The 22,580-nt window shown below is 42.4% G+C and overlaps 2 protein-coding genes across 2 annotated transcripts in view; both read left to right on the forward strand.

Annotated features, from left to right (window-relative positions):
- The window catches only part of LOC147449573 (uncharacterized), a 40,235-nt gene extending 34,259 nt beyond the window's left edge, over window positions 1–5,976 (forward strand). The window contains exon 2 of the mRNA XM_086521593.1: window positions 3,283–5,976. Coding sequence (XP_086377719.1) covers window positions 3,283–4,607 — 1,325 coding nt within the window. The 3' untranslated portion in view covers window positions 4,608–5,976. The remainder of the gene's footprint in view (window positions 1–3,282) is intronic.
- Window positions 4,878–5,315, forward strand: LOC147449574 (secreted RxLR effector protein 161-like). The gene has a single exon (XM_086521594.1). It carries the CDS (start codon window positions 4,878–4,880, stop codon window positions 5,313–5,315), a length of 438 nt encoding a protein of 145 aa, XP_086377720.1.
- Window positions 5,977–22,580: the final 16,604 nt, after the last annotated feature.

Consider the following 22,580-nt stretch of genomic DNA (forward strand, 5'->3'; position numbering starts at 1 on the left):
TAGTGCAAAAATGACACTGTAAACATCTTGAATGACAAGACCCTTGCTTGTCCATTAACGTCGATGTATACTTCCTTGGGTAGATCTGATCACTCTTGAAAAAAATCACCCAAAGAATGCCAATAGTTGGGTCTTACCCTTGGCCTGGCAATGGTTCTTAGCCTGTGTGGCTCATATCCCTTGTGCAAATTAGTGTTCAATGGACGAACCGATGAAGACCAATTTGAGTAGCATCTTAGCCACGTGCTAGCTGAGAGTTAGAGCACCTTGGCTCAAGCTGACTCACGAGCAAAAACACGTGTCAAAAGCTTCTTAGAAGATTGTCATTATTCCCTTAAAGAGAGAGAACGAGAGAGAAGAAGAGCATGCTGGGCTGCGGAACGTTCCTTGAACGACTATGATGTGTATAGTTGATTGCCATGCTCGTGTGCATCTTATGCCTAACGTGCAGTATATCCTATAAACATTCAACAAGTTTCTGCTATGACTCTCATTGAGAGAGGTAACCAAAAAACACAACCACATCTTGATCTACCTGGCTTGCAGGGTCGTGATTGTATGAAAATGACTTAGCATTGGCATTTTGCCTGTGAAATAAGTCCTAGATTTAGGTTAGGCTTTTAGTGCTTTTGGGTGTTGATAGCAACCAACCATCAGGTTCAACAATCCATCACTTAGTCTGTCCTTGACAGAGTTGCGAGTGTGATAGCGGAAGCATAATGCATAAAGTGGTGGAATCCATGCCACCTGCTGAGCATGCCTTGCATGCAAAAACGTAAGCCCTTGGCTACTATAACGGTCTCGAGCGTGAGAACTAAAACCATAAGTGCCTTGCACATAATAAGCTGGTAGGGATTCTGTGGGTAGGGATTCTGTGAGCTGACATTCCCTATTTTGCCAGTTCCCCAAACTTGTGTGCCAAAGCCCTTGATTCCAAATCAATGGCAGTATCTCGGCAGAAGGGAGAAGCCATGCTTCATGTAAAATTGCCAAAGCACTTTACTTTGCACAATGACAGTAATTGCCAAGTAACTTAAACTTAAACTTAAACTTGGCCAACCCGGTAGTTGTTGCTGCAACCGGTTGTTATGAAATTCCCAAGGGAAAGCTCGCGTAAAGGTGGCTCATAGCCAAATCGGTTGTGCGAGAAAGAGTTGTCACATATGGATATACGCCCTCTTGTATCATATACATCCTTCGTATACGGAATGAAATAATCTACATCCTTCGTATACGGAATGAAATAATCTGCAAACCGTTTGCCAAAGCCGTCCCAAGTTTGTATGCTCATAGCATATGCCAAACGTGGTGAGTCATTATGCAAGATGCATAAATAGAAGCCGTGCTTCAGCTAAAGCTGTTAGTGCTAATAGCCAACTGATGTGGCTGCAAATAGCATGACAAAAAGAATCGACCTTGTCGAGCAATTTCAAGTGAAATTAACCAGTATTGTGTGACAAGCATCGTATGTTGGCTTATAGAAACAGTGACAATGAGTCGGCCATGCCGAGCAACTTGCTGCCCTCAACAAATCCAGTAATATGCCATGCTTGTCACCTTGAGATGCCTGTCACGTTGAGATGCTGTCACCTTGAGATGCTGAAAAACTGGCCCTTGGTCCTGCCTTTGAAGCAAAAAGTAACCTGTGATGAGAGTGCTCCATCAAGGTACCTATGTCTGGCCTCTTTGCCAATAAATGCTATTAGCGACCGACGACATAGCAAAAAGAGTCGACCTTGTCAAGCATGCATAAAAAATTGACCGCGCCAAATTATAAACGTAATGGAAAAACAATAAAACATGTGCAACGGATGCATCTCATACCTGCTTGGCATTATGAATGATAGCCGTGATTATTCATTCCATTGCATATGAGAGTTACGAAGCACATGTGCAATAAGTACTCCACTTCATGCTGTCAAGGGCCTTGCCCAATTCACAACCAATTTGGAATCTTGTGAGCAACTTCAATGCTCCAGTGGTGTTACTCAAACCGTGCGTCGGCCTTGCCAAGTTCTATGCACCTTGAACAAGAGCGTTGCAGTAGAATCATTCAAGCCTTTCTTGATAAATTCTACCTATCTCTTGGCGGCAACCATTGCACCAGTCGGAATTCACAAAACCAAACAAAGTGCAGATGATTGTATAAAGAATGCAAAAATTAATGCCGAAACAAACAAAAATACCTGGAATCATGACGAAAATCCATGAAGGCATCATAGCCGTTGAAGGATTCTGCTCTTAGTCGGCTAACCCAAACATTTTGACTGCCGTCCTGAAGCCTTGCTCGCATTGCTTTTGCTTGCAAAGTGGTTCACCGCTTTCCACAAGCATAATCCCTTGGAAAGCTCGATCCCGTGAATAGCCGTACCTACATATCCGTTTGCCGACATGGTCGTACCATGTTGGTTCCGTCGCTTACTAAATAATCGGCGGTAAATTGAGAAGCTTGCTGCAGTGGAAAACACTCCAGAATTTTCTATCCCTGCAGAACTATGGCATGGCCTTGGTTGCATGCCAAGCATGCCATGCCCTACGTGCATGCATGGTTGCATGCCTTGACATGCAATCCACAAGAGCCGCGGGTCCCTGCCCCTATCAAGAGGGGGTGCCCTAATTTAGGGCGCCCACTAAATCCAAATTATGAAGAAAACCTCCATGGTGGCGACGCAGGCGACTCTGCAGGAAAAAACTCCTTTGCACTGGCCTGCACGGGCTTTGTTGGGGCTTGCAGCAGGGACGGGATGTGCATATCATGCCGAGGCGCACCTGATGAGTTCAGTCTTGGCGGGTTTTGAGCAGGTCGACATGCTTCCCTTTGTGTGTGTTAGCGGCCGATCCCGCTAAGCTTCCCGACTCCGGTTCTGTAGAACGCCGATTCCTGCGGCCATGGTGGTGTCTAGAACCCCGATCACGAGAGAGAGAAAATCCATGCCGTCCTTGCAGCACGAAATCTCGCCATGCATCTATGAAAAAACTCTGCCATACTCCTTCATCGCTGAAAGGAGGGCGAGCTTCCATGAACCCCAAAGAAAGAGAGGGAGAGATCGAAGATCCATGGCCTCCATGCCCCCTTCTTCTTCCTCCCCCTTCTCCATGCTCTGATACCAATATAAGACCAGTGGGTAGACAGACATGCGAATAACCTCCCAACCATCCTATATAGACCCCTTTACTACATGTGTGTCTGACACATTGCCCGGGCCGTGCCCGTCTAGTCCTACCCTTGGCATGACAACACACCCCTACTTAAACACAATGGTCGTGCTCATCATGGTGCAGCTCTCACTTCTGTTGCTCACCAAGGCACGTCAGCCATTACAACACCTCTTAGCCCCCACACCCGGCCGACTGCCTTTCCACCTCCATTTGTAGCTCTACCTGCTGCCCCACTAGTCCCTACACCTCATGGCGCAACCCTCCCTCTTCCTTCTGTAACTCGCCCACACACCTCAGCCAGAAGCGCACCTCTTCTCCCACACCCGGTTGTTCTCCCACCTCATGGCGCAGCTCCTTCGACTGTAGTTGGACCTACTGCCCCACCAGCCCCTACACCTCTTGGCGCAGCCCTCCTTCCGTTGCCAGTTACTCTTACACCTTCTGCTGATCAACATCATTCTCCACCCTCTTCATTGGCTCCTGTATTTCAGCGACCTCCCAGCTCCCAAAGCGCCCTCTTATCACCTCCACCGCCCAGCATGCTGCGTACTTATCAAACTGTGCGCAAAAGGAGCCTCCCTCCCAACAAACTTCGTGTTGCTCCCTATCGCGAGCCAGCGAGATATGCTCGGCTTTCCACACCACCACCCTCTCCATCACATGTCCCCGCCCCGGAATCCCATGCCACTCCTCCTCATATCCCCATACCTTCTGATGTGGATGAAATAGAACCCGAGTCCTCTGCTTCTTCCACTTCTTCCTCTACTGCCTCATCAAATGGCTCCTCACCACATCCTCCTGAATTGGATCAAGCTGCCTCCAGCCACCGTGTTCGTACCCACTCCATCCACGATATCTATCATGCGACAGCTTTCTCCACAGACGAGCGCATCACAGCAGCGCCACCCGACCCCTTGGAAGATGCACTCCCACTCTCTATTGCAGATGCTCTAGCCTCAAGTGAGAGTACTCTATGGCATGGAGCCATCATGGAAGAGCTCCAAGATCTCGAAGAAGCAAACACATGGACTTTGGTGCCTCCATCGCAGCATCATAACATCGGTTCTTGTAAGGGTCTCTTAAAGAAAAAATATCATCCAGATGGCACAGTCAAGCGGTACAAAGCTCGTTTAGTAGCTAGCGGTTTCTCACAACAATACGACGTCGATTATTTCGACACGTATTCCCCTATCCTTGGCATGACCGTTTTTCGCCTACTAGTCGCAATTGCAGCTAAGTTCGATCTTTTGCTACATCATCTCGACATAAAAACTGATTTTCTTCATGGAGTTCTGTGTGAACTCATCTACATGTTTCAGCCACCCCACTTCGCCAATCCAGCTTATCCAAATCATGTGTGCCAACTCAACAAGCCCATATATGGTCTCGAGCAATCTGCTCGACAATGGTATACGCGGATGCATGAGTACCTGATTGGCTGTGGCTAGGAGAGTCTTCAAAACGACTATAACTTTTACATCTGGCGTTTTGCTGAAGGTATGGCCATACTTGGTCTCTTTGTTGATGATAGTCCTCTATTAGGCACTTCCAAACATATCATTATGAAAGCCATAGATTGCCTTTCCCAAGAGTTTCCCGTCACTAACAAGGGTTCGATGTCTTATTTCTTGGGCATACAAGTGACGCGTGATCCGATCCACAAAACCATTAGTCTCTCTCAATCACAATACATTGAGGAACTCCTTCTTTATTATGGTATGTCTGCATCATCCTATGAGCTTACCCCTCTCCCTCTTAAACACAAGCTTGCACCAGAATATCATGCTTACACTCATGCTGATGCCTTATATTTTCCTAACTTTCATTTTCCTAAGTTTTGTGGCCAGATCCGCTACTTCATCTCATGCACACGCTTTGATCTATCCTATGTTGGACACATGCTTTCTCGCTCTATGGCTAAACCCTGCAAAGCACATAAACAAGCTGCCAAGCGTATACTACGTTATCTCTGCACTACACAAGCCTATGCACTTACTTACTCTTATGATACAAATACTCCTATATCCATCTCTGGGTATGTTGATCCAAATTGGGCCAGTGATGACCCAGGTTGTTTCTCCACTGGCGGCTATGTGTTTAACCTTGCAGGTGCCCCTATCTCCTCGCAAACCAAGCGCCGGTCGTCCATCGCTTAGTCATCTACTGCAGCGGAATATGTTGCTTATGCCCTTGCTTCGCGTGAAGCACTATGGCTACAAGAGCTCATTTCAGAATTCACATTGCCCTTTGCTATGACAGATGACCCCGTCATCCTCTACTGCGACAACCAATCTACCATCACCTTGGCTGAATCCCCCTCTTTTCCATCTAGACTAAAGCATGTAAAAATTAGTCATCATTTTTTGAAAGACTTGGTCCAAGAGAAGTTTTTGCAGGTCGAGTATGTTTGTAGCGAGGAGAATTGGGCTGATTTCCAAGAGAAGTTTTTGCAGGTCGAGTATGTTTGTAGCGAGGAGAATTGGGCTGATTTCTTGACGAAATCCGTGCCTGCGGCCAAACAAACTGCCTTATGCCGTGCCCTCAACCTCATCCCTCTTAGGTGCCCTTCTCCTTGAGGGGGGCTATTTTAGAGCTATGTATTAAACTTCCTTTTTTTTTATATTCAGGTGTTGGATCAATCCTTGTAGCAGGTTCTGTTTTTATTTCAAGGAGTAGTTCACCCTTCAGGGGGCTGTCAAAGTCCCTTTCCACGTGACTGTTGGGTGAAGGGTGAACCACCCATAATCAGCTACCTCACCCATAAATCTCTCCCTAGATCAACTCCCTTGAATTGCTCCCCTGTACTCTTGGGAGTTAGCCCTTACCCCCACCTGTATATAAAGAGCTGCACGCTCCACTCTATATTATTAGTGTATTCAATTTCTACTTATTAATCAGAGTTTTGTCTTCTCTCTATTATGCAATTCTTATTCTAGACTTAAGTTTCTACAGCCATGGCGTAGCTTCTCCTGCCTGGGCATTGTTTCTCTATTGGATGGGCGTATGGATCTGCATGTAGGAAAGCAGCCGATCTGCATTGATAGTCCGCAGGCGATAGATTGCAACGTTATGGTCATGCAGCCCCCCAGACAGCCTCCGAAGGCTATATTGGCGCCGGGCATATGGATATGCATGTGGGCCAGCAACTCTCTTCTCTCTCTACACAACTGGCCTGGAAGCAGTTGACAATAGCCATAACGTTCCTGTGCGACGATCATGTCTTCCTCTTTCTGCAGCGGGTAGATGGTGCCAATGAACGGGACTTAAGAATGTTACTTCGGTGATGGAAAATACTGGCATTTGGTCGATGCTGACTGTGCTATTCCATAGACGACACTAATACTGGCATTTGGTCGATGCTGACTGTGCTATTCCATAAACGAGTGTCGTTGGTTTTAATTTCAAAACATGGGAGTGGACTTTAGTATGATTAGGTTATGTTGGAGGTCTACTATCTAAGGACCTCCACGTAGTGTCTTTTTCCCTTGAATGTAAGATTTGTCAAACTTGAGTAACTTTTCATGTTTTTGTGAGGATGCCACAGTTGGCATGCATATATATGGACTGAGGCATCACGATCATACCTTCAACCCAAAAGCAGCAGATAGAGGGTGCCAATGAACTCAAGAATGTGGCTTAGGTGATGTAAACTGCTGACTTAGGTGATCGGGGTGGGGGGTCACTCAATAATTTTGTGGCTGTTGCCTGAGTGCAACAGAAGGGATGATTAAATTTCAAAAATTTTCACATTTTCACATATAGACTTGGGCATATGAAACAAGCCCTGACTTCACATTTGTCAAAAACAACCATGAGCTTCCTTGCCATAGGCATGTTTGGGCATATTCTTCAATGAAGGCATTCCAAAAGATGAATTTAATACACACAAATCTCATCAAGAAATCTTCAAACTTTCATAAGGACGCTACATGTGGCATGCATACCAACCAATGTGCCACTAAGCGAGATATGTTTCTCCAACATCCCTTATCAATGTCTAGCACAATGCAATAGGCCGAGCGTGATCACTGAGGGTAGTCAGAAAGGACATAGGTAGCTTTTTCGATCATTCAGTGGTGGTTTTGTTGTTCAGTTGATGGTTTTTTGCTTGTTAGGTTCACTTCTTGAGGACTGACAACCTCAAAGTGTCTCCATATCCCAGCCGAGTTACTTCACGAGTATTGATATTATGTGAGTGCCAGAAAGCGATGCTAGAGACGTACATTGTCGGAATGTGTGTGGTCTAGTTGGGAAGGTGCAGAACCTCTGGCTATGAGAGTTCACAATGAGAGTCACAAACACTTTAAGATAAAGCGTGAATGGAAAATCACCAACTCTCTTTCTAACTAGTCTTGCTTGGTGGGTCTTGCTATATAGCATCTATAGAATATAACAGGACATATGTAAATTGACATTTAGCATGTAAAACTAAAGGGAACAAGAGAATGACTAATTTGGCACGCCAATTACGATCGAATCCATCTTATTGAACTTGGGGTCTAGGATCCTCTAATAAGGGACATTTATGTTACCCGCATTCATCTTCATTTCAACTTTGTAATGCTAGTTTGATTGTAATTAGGTGAAATGTGGACTCACAAAAGGGCCCTTTAAGCTGTTTGCCTTTACCTCTCTCTACCAAAACGGGAGCAATAAGAATAAAGTTTTGCAAACAAACTCCAAATTTGGCCGAGGTTTGACAATTAGAATGTCAAACTGATACATAGCATGCCATGAGATTCCTCATATTTTTGGCGTGCTATATATCAGTTTGACATTTTAACTGTCAAACCTCCGCCAAATTTGGAGTTTGTTTGCAAAACTTTATTCTTATTGCTCCCGTTTTGGTAGAGAGAGGTAAAGTCAAACTGCTTAAAGGGCCCCTTTGTGAGTCCAAATTTCACCTAATGAGTGACAATACAACTTATTCAAGGCAAGGTTGTTATAGTGTTGGACATTTGATCTATGAATATAAATTACCATAGTAGAGTTGTTGATGTAGTCATGCAGATTGGCTTCATCTATAATACATGCACCCAAGTTACAATTGATCTCATCTATGTCGATTGGTTTTCTTTCACACATAATGGCCAAGAATTGAAGCAATTCAGGGTCCGTTGCATGTCTTATATAGTATGACATCTTGTACAAAGTTGCATGTAGCTGGTGGACCGAGCTTCTGATATGGCATGTGTTACAAAGCTCCTAAGTATGACTACAAACTGGGGGTAGTTGGAGAAGATCACCGAGCAAAAAACACATTTGTTGTTGAAGGGATCTACCAATGTACTGCTTATTACATTCAAATTTTATCTTTTGATAAGGTCAAAAGTTGTTTGGGTTAACATGGATAGCTTGTCTATAATTATAATATCTGCCTCTTTTACGTCCAAATACCGCTCATCGGTCTCATGAATAGAGAGGGGATACTGTTGATTCGTGGTTAGTATCTTGAGTTGGTAATAGACTATAGATGCAATGTTGCTAAGTCTTGTTGTTGCCATTACGATGGCAAAGCACCCAGCAATAATACAGAAGCGAGGGCAACAAGTGTCTATTTCAGTTTTCTATCAACCTTGTAAATATTGTATATGTGAGGTATGCCGTTGTGCAAGAGGGACATATTTCTAGATTGTGAGAAAAGATATCACATTGCATGCTCCAATCTTTATATAATGCAGTAATTTCAAACCATGACCTATCATATGGACGATAAGCTAGTTTTAAGTTGGCTGCAATTTTCTCCCTAGCTTATTAACGATCGGACTGTAATCTTCTAGGTCTTGAGAACTTCAAATTGATACCTAGTACGTACGGGAGAAACAAGGACATATATAATATGGAATCAATTATTTATACACCTAGTATGGTATCAATTATCTAGAGCTAAAGTAATAATGCACAAGGTGAATTCATTATTTTGATACACCACATGCATTCACTACTTGTGTATTCACTATTGTAATACACTACAAGAGGTCACTTGAATTCTGGCGCCACATTACCGACGTCACTGGCGGGCGTCATCATATGTGTGTGTATTTATGGAGGGAGCCAAGATTTTTTTTTTAAAATCATTTTTAAAATTCCGATGCCTATTTCGACGGGTGTTCCGACGCCAGCGCAAATGCGCATTCTAACGCCCCTTTCGTTGGCTGTTTCAACGCCTATACCGACATGTTGTACCGTCGGTACTTGCAAAAACCAAAACCGCGGACTTTCTCTGCACATTTCTACTAATTTTTGTGCCACATCTCAAGCTCTCCTCTTCACCCTCTCTCATAGATCTGCTACGATACACGCCGTTGGAGGTGCTAATCTTGCTTGTGGGTTAGCGCATAACACTAAGGTAAGATTATTTTCATGTTTTCTTGTAGATTTAGGGTTTAGGGTTTAACTTTGTGTTTGTGTTTGTGTGTGCGTTTTTGCAGGTTCTACAACTTAGGCGACAACTTTCATTGCTCAAATAGGACTAATGTGAGTGCTCAAACCTTTAAATGCATATTAAGTTTATTTAAATTACTTTGTATATTAAAAAAAAAAATCATGCTTTAAACTTTGAATGCATAAAACTTTCAATGCTTTAAAAGAAATTAGGATTTGTTATGTGAAATTTCGTTTTAAATTAGGAAAAAAAAATTTGTTAAAGTTTATGATAAAATCTTGTTTTGAACAAACTTTTTATTGAATTATGTCGTTTTTCAAGTTATGTAGAAATTGGGGTTTGTTAGAAGCTGGACACACCCCATGGAGACTAACTACTCGGAGGATTATCATTTTTTGTAATTATTCATTTATTGAGGAAACCTGGTTTTTCACTTTGTAAATATTGGGACTTACAGAAGTTTCAAGATTGTATCCGAGTTTTGATAGATAGGTGGAGTAGTTGGTTGATTTTGGAACTTTAGGGTTTGAGAATTGTAAGGTATATATACCACTAATTTTTGACCTTAATGAAAAACCTTTTGTCATTTTAAAAAAGAAGTTTTGAAGTCTGTGAGTGAGCGTACTGTGTACGAGAGAGAGTGTGAGCTTCATCTTGATGCTACGTGTGCACCAGTGGTCGGAATCGAGTGTGGAGAAGTGCAACGTGTTGTCCCCAACGAGAGCTACGCGTCGATACCTACATTGCGTGCGCACGATCCGGTTTTGCGAGCTCCTTCTACGAGCTTCATCTGGTGATTGGGTGAGCATACATTGTCCGATTTTGCATTGCAACATATCTACGCGTTCACAATGAGCAGAACTACACATTAGGAACATTAGATTTTGGAAACGAAGACCTGCAAATTTCGGCCAGACATCCTACGTGATTTTGCACCGTGTGTTTTGGGTTGGGATTTTGGTTCATAGACCCTAGGGAGAGCGACCTACTGGTGTTAGTAGGGTCTCCTTCAAGTTCTATGGTGTTTCGAGATTGTTTGATGGGTATTCGGCTCTAGACAGCGTTGTAGGAAGTTTCCTCTTATGCACTCTTGAAGGCTGTGACTTAGAAAATTGGTAGAGACCTCTGTAGGAATTAGTTAGGAGTCGGTCGAGTGTAGGTGGACACCTTATGCTTGCTTCCACACGCCTGCGGGTCGAGCTTCGTCCTTAGCTGACATTATATGTTAGGTGAGTTCTCGTTGTGCTGACGTCTGTCACGGCGTATCCGTCCAACATTGGCGCTACTGCCGGGGACGAAAACCTTAGGTAGGTGACTGAGACTAATCCTTGAGGAGTGGGATTTTTGGCTTGCCAAGAGTTTCGTTTTACATTTAGATAGGATCAGAGGGTGGAGGACTCTCTATGTCTTAGAGGGAGTCTAGGAAGCGTGTGTCTGGCCTAGATCCTTCGACTTAGGTAGATTAGGTAGACCAAGATAGTTTTAGGTAGTAGTCGAGTTCTTGAGTAGGAGTTGGAGTGGTAGAAGCGGTGAGAGGAGAGCTTGAGAGTCCAGAGAGGCCAAAAAGCAACGAAAACACCATTATCACCATTTCACATGATAAGTAGGAGTAGAGCAAGTAGGACATCATGATTCAGGATCTAGAGCATTTCATGTATGTATACTTGCTTGGTAAAGTCATCACAAGTTTGTAAAAGACGCAAAAAGACACAAAAGTGTGTTTAAAAGCTTAAGAGAAGTCCAAAAGTTAATGTGAGAGTTTCTGATAGAGCTAAAGAGCATCAGGAGAATTTCTTTCAGGAAAAAAATTAATTTCAAGCGAGGAGACATCCTACGCTGTCGTGCTGTGACATGTACATAGTGGGAACACATGCTACAAGAGATATCTTGTAACTTTTTAGATACATAATTATATTTCCTATAATGTACATATGCATATGTAAGTATAAAAATAAGCTTTCTATCTCATCTTATTATTTATCTCAAGGGTAATGTATTCTTACTTTACCATCAAAAAATACTATGGGAAAAGTGTCAATAGCTCCGCCTCTTTAACTTGGGGCAAAAAGCATTGATTCTTTATTTCTACTATTTCATTATCATCTCACACCCTAGCTAGATCCTATATCTAGGGTAAACTCCAATATATATATATTCTATGTATTTTTTATACTTTTCTTATATTTCTTTTTAAATAGCTACTAGGAGAGAATCAAATCCTAGTGGCACACTAGGTGGCATGATTTCAAAGATACACTTATTTTAATGCATTATTGCAAGCATGGTTACAAAACTTTGTCAAGGAGAAATGCCATGCTTTCATATGGCATGAGGTGTCCTTGGGAATTAAATGAAAGTCAAGGCTAAGGAGACCACATGAAGACTTTTGCTGCCATAAATGGACCCTATTGTGATGAATTTTTTACACAAGGTTCCAATCCGAATTGGAGAATGATTTTAAAATGAAAATCGTAGCTAATGAGCTGAAGTTTCTGCCCATATTTTTACTTTTTTATTTGGAGTTACGGTTGAGGAGATATGATCAAAATACTGGACCCCAGTCTGCCCACATCATGCAGGGACAGCTCATTTCCAACTTTTCCAATTCCTGTTCACACTGGCTCCTCTCTTCTTGTGTAAACCCTTGTGGGTTCCCTTCACCTATAAAAGGGGACCTCTTCTTCCTTGGAAGGAACTCAATCATTCAAGCCATTGATGAGAGGAATTCTTGAGGGAGCGAGTAGTAATGCCTAATTGTACTTAGCCCCATTAACATAAGCCCAAGCCTACACTTTCTCCTAGAGGAAAACTAGCCATTCTTGTACGCCATCCTTGGAGGATCAACTCTAATCAAAGAAGGTGTTGTACTTGGCGTATCAATCAACATTGAATTCTCCCCTCTTTTTCTCTCTCCCATCAATAATGGTGCCGAAGGGTTTCAAGTAAGATGTGTTCTACATTGATGTTTTCTTGATTTCTTGTTGTTTTCATTTTCATCTCTAATCCAACATATATATATGTATCTAATCTCATCTCCTTAACCAAACCTATCTCTCTCATTCTTAGTAATTCATCCTCTCTAGGTTCTCTTTTCTACAGGTACATCTCTCCCCGCAGTATCCTTATTGCCTACGGGCAAGAATAGGGCTTGGGAGGGAAAATTCTCGTCTCTTCACTTCTCTCATATCTACATTTTTCACATACTATCCTAGATGAATAACCCACATGATGATCATTTCTATCGCTTTCACTCTGTACAATCTATTAGAATTAATGTATGGATTAGCCGTAAGATACACTTTCAACAACGTATAGTGTTTCTCTTTGGCCCTGAAAGGCTCAATGAAATACTTCTATCACCGGATCCCATCATACTACCTCTCATAGACTATAATTTTTCTTTTGATGTAAGCATAGTTATCTTGCTATGAACCAAGAGGATTTGTACACACAATTAATCCCAATCACTAGACAAAATATATATATTATGGTAAGCACAAAACTACAATTCCAAAGAACAATTCGTAGCCTATTTGGTCAGCCAAGATTGAATGCCATTAACTCATCCATTAACCCCTTCATATTACCCATGATACGATATGACCATAGCCTTGATGTTTTCATCTTCGTATTGTTTTGACATTCTCTTTTGCGTTCTTTCTTTGTGTGTGTGTGAGTGCAAGAGAGAAAGGGTGAGTCTTCTTTGATTGCACTTCTTTCCAAACCCTAGTCTTCATGGCATCTATGGTTTAACTCCTTCATATAGTTTTTGACGAGTTCTCTCACAAACTCTCACAGCCATAAGCCCGGTGCTTTCCTAGCAAGACCGCAAATTTCTCGACAACGCGTAGGATGTCTACAGGCTAATCAGGTAGGAATTTTGGGATTTTGAGTTGACCAATGTGTTCAGAAGGTGGGGTTTACCCTAATTTCAACTAGAAAGTGGAAATTTGACCATATCTTTACAGGATAAGGCCAGATAGACTGAAATTGCCAGACATCCTACCCAAATTGTGCCAAAGAAATATTTTGAGACCAAAACCATAAGATGGCTGCATGAGCATGTCTTGCATGATATATTGAGTGACTGAAAGTGGTTTCATCTCATTTGGGTAAGAAAATTGGGTTCAAAGCAGACTTTAGCACTTTTTGACTGAAAAAGGCAAGAACAGCTAAAATTGGGGACTTTTGAAATCCAAACCAAAATCTAAGCATACCACTGGGTTACTGACATCAAGGGGAAGCTATGGGTCAAGTCTGGGGTCAAACAGGCCAAAAAGACATCTTACGCATAGGATGTCTTATGTGTGATTTTGGACTCTAAACCAAATTTTGAGTATACCAAAGTGATCAGCAACTCAAGGGGAGCCTCTGCTTTGAGTTTGAAGCCATTCTAATGAAAAAGACATCCTAGGCGTAGGATGTCTAAAGCAAGAAATTAAAGCCAAACATTGACAGTGGGCATAGCAAGGTGTTGTATAGCCCAAGGCAAGCCTCCTAGTCAATTTTGGTCCAAATTGGAGTTGATTAGACTGATCAAGATCAGCAAGAGGCTCTCGGAACAGATTTCTGACTCATTGACCAGCTTATAGGTGTCCAAATCAAAAAGTAAAAACAGTTGTGGGCTCAGCACATCAAGGGGAAACCATAGTGCAAAAATCTAGGCAAAACAAAGCAGGAGACATCCTACGCGTAGAATGTATATTGGGGCTTACTGAAGAGAAAATTTGACTGGGCATAGACAGTGAGATTCCATTTGGCTTAAGGGTTCCATAACTTCTTTCAGAAGTGAATTTGGACCTTGTTTGTCCATTTGACAGAGCAAAGACTGAATTCATACTTTTTCGCATAAATTGACCAACATCCAAGGGAAGTACAGTTTCAGATTAGCAGACCTAATCCAGAACATCAGCAGTGTATAAAATACAGTAGTGGTTGAGATTAACTCTCCAGTTATACCAATCATTACTAAGATAACCTCTAGCAGATAAATGCTTTGATTCGATTGCCGAAATTAAACACTTGTGTACAGGTATATTCAACAACAAAGCAAGTTGTGCGGAAACTGATCCTTGACCAGATAAGTGGTCGGATTTGTGATAAATTGCATTGATAAGTTTGATGAATTTAAGATCAGGAAGATACATTGTTAGAGACCAGAAGGTGGCAGGTGACCAAGGTAGCTTAGTGTCCACCAAGGAGAGTGTAACTCAGGCAAGGCTAGATCCGCTAGCACCGATTATTCAGGAAGGTAGTGATACTGAAACTTCGTCAGAAAAATCTTTCCTCATGATGGGTAGTCAACAGCCAGGAGGTTTCACCTATGACGGACCAATGCCAGGAGGAAGCACCTCCCTAAATCCTTTGAATGATTCCAAGCTCACTGTGATCTTCTTAGAGGGAACAAACTCGAGGGGACTCCTAGTCTATTCTGACTATCGAGGACACAAGTGTATTTGTATCGAAGAGAGGCCAGCACAGAGATTTGAGATAATCCGAGTCTATGATGATGGAGATAGATTCCGAGACGAAAAGGGGAACCACTATCTGATAGTTAGTAACCCTGAAGTTTACAACAAATATGGAGATAATGTGGCGAAAGGGAAAATGGTTTCAGAAGATCAAGAACCGCCACCAAATATTGATCGGCCCGGAGCTATTTTTATGTATGATATGAAAACAACCAGGGTTCCAACTTATAACGAGACCATGGGAATCTACAAGCATGAGAGTGAGGGTATAGTCGCTTACTTTTGTAGCAAAGAACCATACGTAAACGAATGAAGCAAAGACAAGGTTCTTTACTTATTCTCTTATGAAACTTCCATGGGGAAGGGTATAGTTTTTGTTGAAAGATACGGACGAGAATACCAACATATTCTCCCAGAGGAGGTAGAAAGGGCAATAGGTCTAGGAGCATCAGCATATGACCCTGAGGAAATGCCAAGAGCCACCTACACCCCAAGCAAGTCGACGAATTCTTTTTCACAAGATTATGACGCTACCTCACATTCCACCCGACCGCAAGCATTCAACAACCAAGACCAACCAGCAAACCATCCATCATTGCAGGCATGGCTTCGACAGAGTGCAACATTGGAACAAGACCGAAACCGAGATGGTTATCAGGCCGCACGAGGGCTAAGGGATTTGCAAGAACCACCACTCTATTCAAGGTATCAAGGAGAGAGTAAGCCAAAAACTCAAGGGTCAACAGAGCCTGGAGGACCACCCATAGAACGAGTTCGAAGAGATGAACCATCTCTGGCGAGAACTGTTAGAAATTATGGCTTAGGAGCACCACTGGGAGAGGAACCAGCCTATTAGAGAAGACCTGAGGAGGTATATCGATTAGGACGTGGAGATCCAATGATGAGGTTTGTAGACCATCAGAGAATTAGACCTTCTCAAGTGCAAAAATGGGTAAACAAGAAATACACAAGAAGCAAAGACCCAAGAGATCATGTAGCAGTCTTTGTTCGTGTAGTTAGAGCTGAAGAGGTGTTAGACTTCCCTACTCAATTGGTAGGGTTTGGACTAACCCTAGAGGATGACGTTGCCACTTGGTTTGACTCTGTAGAGCGTAAAGACTTTGAGTCTATGGCGGAAGTGTTTGACGAGTTTATCAAGGAATTCTCACAGAGGAGGATAGCTCATAATACCGTCTCACAAATCCATAAATTCAAACAGAAAGATGGGGAATCTGTACGAAAGGCAGCCCTAAGACTAAAAAGATATGTTAAGTTTTGTCCTATGGAAGAACTTCCAACTCAGTCCAGACTTATGCTTATATTCATCCAAGGACTAAGGAATGCGGATCTCCAGAAAGACTTACATATGAAGAGGAGCACGACGTTGAATAAATTGACCAAGGAGGCTCTTTACCTTGTGGACAATTGTGCGGTCTACAGAGAGGGGGAGTTCAAGGACCTTGACGACAATTCATCTTGACAACAAAGTGGAAGCAAGTCTTCTAAGACAGCACCAAAAGGAGAAGTAGCGGTAAATCAAGAGCTGCTTGTAGATGAAGTTCTAAAAAATATTAACTTGTACACCAAACCCCACGCTAAACATCCCAAGTGGTGTGATATTGAAAAAAAATGGACAAACCATGGGACCGAGGAATGTTATTATAACAACGGATATGCGAGAGAGAGACCTTACGCTCCCCAAGCTCAGGTAGCTTCTCCTCAAGTTCCACCGATGCCTAGATATCAAGCAGGCAACCTACCAGGACGTGTAGGTGTAGAAAGATCACAACCGGTGTTGGGGCAACAACCACCCCTACCAGGATTACGACCAGCCGGTATAAGATACACACCAACCGTAACCAAATCAGAGGATATGGCTTTGGTGCCCATGCATGCATATTATGAAGATCCCAATGGATATGCGGAAAACTCTGTCTATTATTCACCGGAAGAACCCTCGACTCCAGAACCATGGAGCATGATAGGAAGTACAGGACCACCAACAGCTGCACAGGCAGCAGGAGAAGGAAGATATAGCTTAGGTGAACGAACATTGTTGTTCATAGCCAACGGACGCATGGGCGGACAGAGACATGCATACCAACAAAGAGGAGCTCAAGGGGCACCTCAACAACCCAAGGGACTCTGTTACAAGTGTGGTGGAGACCATTGGCTAAGAGACCGTCCTCATGATGAAATCATTAGAGTCAATGCATACTACACTGAGTGTGGAGTTACTCATTTGATTCCATTTTGTCCTAAAAACCCGAGCAAAGGAGCAAAAACCACCTTGAACATGCTAGAAACAGTACCTTCCAGTGGAGGGTCCGAAAATGAAACAATCATACCGATTCAGGTAGTTACATGAGCCCAAGCTCAAAGAATGACGAACCAACCCATAGTTGAAGAGCCAAGAACCGATGCCCAAAGTTCAAAAACGAAAAATCAGAGAAGCACTTGGAAAGCTAGAAAGGCGCGCATGAAAGCCAGGAAGGAACGAGAGCAAACATCTCTATCTGAGGAGTTGAAACATACAAAGGATAGATTAGAGAGGTTAGAGGACCTAGCTAGCCTAAGCTCACACACCACGGCAACCATAGCACCCAAGGAAATAGCAGAGCCCAAAAGTGCAGGATCAGGAGGATCTGTACTGGCAGACAAGGTAAATGAGCAGTTGGATGCGCTTCTAAAAGCTTATGAAGCTAGACTCAAAAAGAACCAAACACAGGAGAAAAGGTGGATGACTTATCCATATGCAAAAATAAAAAAACAAAGGCTGGAGATGTGTAAAAGGATGATTGAAACATCTCAATCATTGATGGAAGACCCATTGGGTAAACCTGCAAATTAGCATGAGGCATCGGTTCCAACCCCTATCCAACCAACTTTAGAGGAACAAGTAGAAACAAAGGAAAGACTCACTAATGCCTATGAGTACATAGGAGAGCCTATCATAGTGCCAAATACCACAGATGAGGCAAGTGACGGGTTCCAGCCTAAAATATTGGCAGAAATGGGTAAGGACTGTAACGGTCTAGACGATATGTGGAAGCAAATCCGTGAGGCCAACGAGGCTAACAGGATGAGTAACCACAGAAATAGCATGAGAAAAGAAAAAAAATTAATCTTACCTCCTATTGAAGAATTTGAGGCAAGGTCACAAATGAACTTTGAGATACATTCACAAGGCGGAGACCAAGGATCAATTAGTTTGGGGCACATCCAACCAGACTTGCTGAGAACTTTACCCTCTTACCTAGGAGAGTATGAAGCTAAGTCGGAAGTGAGAGCAATCCCATCTCAAAGACTTTCTTCTAACAAAGTGATGGATTCGTAAGGATTGATTGAGTTATTATCCACCCCGGTGGCATGCACAATCACATTAGCAGAACTCCTATAGCAGAACTCCTAAGGTTACGGCCAAACATGTGGACCAGAGTAGGTAAATGCCTAGAAAAATTTGGAGTGAAAGACCCCACCTTGAGGCTACAAGAAGGGATCAGAGAGTTGGACAGGCCTCAACTAAACACTAGGCCAGTACCATTAAACAAGGTTGGAGAGTATTATGAGGGAGAAAATGGAAACACCACACTACAAGTAGAATTCCAAGGAGTAGTTTCCAAAGCTATTCTTGACAGTGGAGCAGGAGTTGCTATCGCCACCAAGGAAATCTAGAAAAAATGGAGAAAACCAGTTTTAAGGGCTACCAGAATGAAATTGCAATTGGCATACGGGTTCATGGAGAAGCCTCTAGGACTCTTAGAAAAAGTGATTGTCACTTCGTGCGGAATCGAGTATGAGCATACATTTGCAATAGTCGATTTCGACAAAAAGAAAAATTATGAGATCATCTTGGGAAGACCATTCATGCGACAATTGAAGATGGTCCAAGATTGGGGTTACGACCACATATACCTCAGACATGGCGAGACAACAACTAAAATACACCTGAAAGACCATAGTTACAAAGATGTGAACCAAACACCTGTGGACGAGTTTGATTCAGCTACAGTAGCAGGATCGAAACTCCCAGCATGGTTAGGGAAACAAAAAGAGCTATGGATGTGCGGAGCTTCACATTGTGGAAGCTTAAGAAAAGAGGAACGTGTCTTAGAAAGAGAGATAGAGGACAAGGAGTATATTTCGGAACCTTTCCCTGAAGATGTCTTGGAACCTCTAGAGTGGGAACACGTACTAGCAACATTGGATGTCTATACCATTACAGATATTCCAACAACAAAATTTTGCGATAAAGATGGCTATGATGTGCTACCCTACTACATGGTAAACATTATACGAGGAGAAGATGTGACGATAGAACCACCAGGACAAGAAGAGTTTTATAACTCCTCTGAACATCTGGAAGTAAATGATGATGCAGATAATGAGTGTTCAGACACCTCAAGTAAGCGTCGAAGGGAAACCGAGAATATCAAGTTTTATGATTTTGCCAATCAGCACCCTAGACGCCAGGAACGCTATAGGAGAAAACGAGCAGGAAACGAAGTGAGAGAGAACCTAATGCCCAGGATAAAAGGTAAAACTCACTATTTGATGCTTGTAAAACCAGAGGATTGTGTAAAAGATCAAATATCAGGAAGATTCTCAAAAGATCGAAGGGAAAGAACACAAGAGGAAATAAAACACGAAAGAAAAGCTAAAACAGAAACAAAATCACAAAAATCTCAAAAATCAAAAGAAGAAACAACAAAAGACCAAGAGTGGACCAAACTGGAGCGTAAACAGAAATACCAAGAACTGAAACGTTCTTTACGTGAGATATGAACTACTGAAGAAGATAGTGATGGTAAAGGGGAGTCCGAAAAGGGAAACATGAATGTACCATCACACTAACGGAAATTTACCATCCAGGACAGAAAAATCATCATGACACCACCAGCCAGGGAAAGAACCAACCAAGAATCTTATAATGGGCCAGAAAATGTAAAAAGGATAGACCTTGTAGAACCAAGTGAAAAGCCTCAGCCGATCTATATAGAAAACGATTTAGAGCCTGAAGAAGAAGAACGACTAACCCAATTTCTCAAGAAGTATAAAGATGTGCTACCTTGAAGAAGCACAGGTCCAAGATTGTGCATTTCATTGTTCAACAGTGAAAACACACCAGAGACTGAAACAGTTAGGGGTTTATTGTCCAACTATGTATGCGGACACACATTCTTATGTTATCAATTGTACTATATATAGTGCCAAATGACCAGTGGATCACGCGACATTGTTTCAAGTAAACATTGCACCTGCATGGAGTCAATATACCATTGATTTCTTAACCACCAAGACATTCCCTGAGAACATCACAAGAGCACGGAAAAGGGCTATAGAGCTGGAAGCTCATGACTTTCAATTAATTGGGAGCCAACTCTATAAGCGAGGAAAGAACAATCAACTTAGAATCTGTGCAAGTGAAAGCGAATACATACTGATTCTAGAACATGCACATATCGGAATAAGTGGAGGCCATTTTTCGGGCGATAAGACGGAAAAAATTGTCTTAACCGCAGGAATATGGTGGCCTACATTGCATATGGATGTTGAAGAATTTGTAAAGCGTTGTGACGCATGTCAGCGCACCAAGGTGCCAAGAAAGAGAGATGAGATGCCACTTCGGCCTATGATGGGAGCCAAAGCATTTGCAAAATGGGGTATTGATTTTGTGGGACCTATCTCACCCTCTGCATATCGCACCCATACCCAATATATCATTGTGGCTACTACGGACTATCTCACAAAATGGGTTGAAGCCAAGGCAACGCAAAAAGCAAATGCACGCACCACTGCACAATTTTTTTATGAGAATGTTTTTGTACGATACGGGTTACCAATAGAAATTGTCAGTGATTGAGGGAGACATTTTCTTAATGAAGTCATTGAATATCTGCTAGAGAAATTCATGGTCATACATAGGAAATCTGCTCCATACCATCCCCAGGAAAATGGACAAACTGAGACGACAAATAAAACACTATGCACGGTTCTCACTAAAATAGTGTTAGAGTCAAGAACAGATTGGGATTAGCAGCTATACTCAACATTATGGGCATACAGGGTAGCTTACAAAACCTCAATAGGAACAACACCGTACAACATTGTGTTTGGCCTAAATGCTATACTACCCATAGAGTTTTTAATTCTAACTCTATGAGTAGCAAAACACTTAGAATGGACAGGGCATTAGCTCTCTTCAAGGATAGATGATTTTGAAAAGCCAGATGAACTCCACTTGAGAGCTGTAGCTTCAATCTATGCTTAAAAGAGAAGACAAAAAGAGTTTTTTGACAAGCATGTGCACACTAAAGAGTTCAAAACAGCTGATTATGTACTTGTTTATACCCTGAAGCAACATGCCAGAAAATTAAAAATCGAGGGATGGGATCCTTTGTGATTAGTGATCTATCACAAGGTGGAGCTGTCAAGCTTGCTATATTAGCAGGTGAACAAATGCCGAGCTGGATTAGTGGATGTCGACTGAAGAAATATCATCTACAGGAGATGCTCCAACAAATTCATCAAGGAAAACAACGAATGAAGGAAACACAGAGAGTACGAGAAGAAGGTCAAGCAGAAGCAAAAGAACGCATTGCAAAACGAAGACTTCTGCGACAACAACAACAAAGTGGAGCACCATTGCGAATCAATGCCATTCGACTGAAAAAGTTGGATGAAGACACAGCGAAGCCAATAATTGCAGTCAAAGTGGGCAGCAATCAAGTTGAATCGATGGCATTGCTTGATTCTGGAGCTCAAGCAAATTTGATCTCTTACAGATTATACCAACAGCTCAAATCCAGAGGTCAACTTCATCCTACTCCTCAAGTGCTGAAAAGTAGTACATCACACCCGTTGAAAACATTGGGATGAACTATATTGCAAGTACATCAATATATTTACCCACATAAATTCTATGTGGTGGAGGATGAAAGAACACAACACCCAATGATGTTGGGACAACCTTGGCAAAAAGAGTACAATGTGCAGATAGATTGGAATGTGAATGCAGTCAAAATTCAGCAGGCACATGAACAACAGGTGATAGCCTTTGCTCAGCAATACCGGAATAATCAGCTGTGCAAGCAATGCACTCACTGGAAAAAGAGCCAAAAGCAAGAATGACAATTACAAACATGATACCCAAGGCCAACAAACAGGTAAAATCCAACCATGCTAATTACAGACATACGAAGTCGCAAACCGTAGTGCAAAGATCTAGGTTTCCAAAACAAGGGAAACAAGTATGGATCCGGAAGGATAGAAATGACATGGAAGACAAACAACAATGCAATGAAAAAATTCGACCGAAGCAGATAGTTCAACCAAAAACCAAGGGCATAAAACAGATATGGATCCCAAAGAAAATGTCAGCAATAACTCAAATGTCACTCGCATTTGGATACCAAAACAAAAGCAAAAGGAACTCCCTTCAATACAAGAAACAACGGAAGGTAGACAGCTGCACTTAAAAAAAGGCAACCGACTTATGTGGATGCCAATCAGCAACAAAACAGTGGCAACAAAGGAAGTACCAAAACATCTATACAAACTGGCAA

This window comes from Adiantum capillus-veneris, chromosome 10 (genome assembly GCF_014529385.1).
Source record: "Adiantum capillus-veneris isolate H3 chromosome 10, ASM1452938v2, whole genome shotgun sequence".
NCBI classification, from domain to species: Eukaryota; Viridiplantae; Streptophyta; class Polypodiopsida; order Polypodiales; family Pteridaceae; genus Adiantum; species Adiantum capillus-veneris.

Bases quoted from the DNA above. Each gene is read 5' to 3' on its own strand.
- LOC147449574 (XM_086521594.1), top strand. From the start codon at position 4,878: ATGTCTGCATCATCCTATGAGCTTACCCCTCTCCCTCTTAAACACAAG.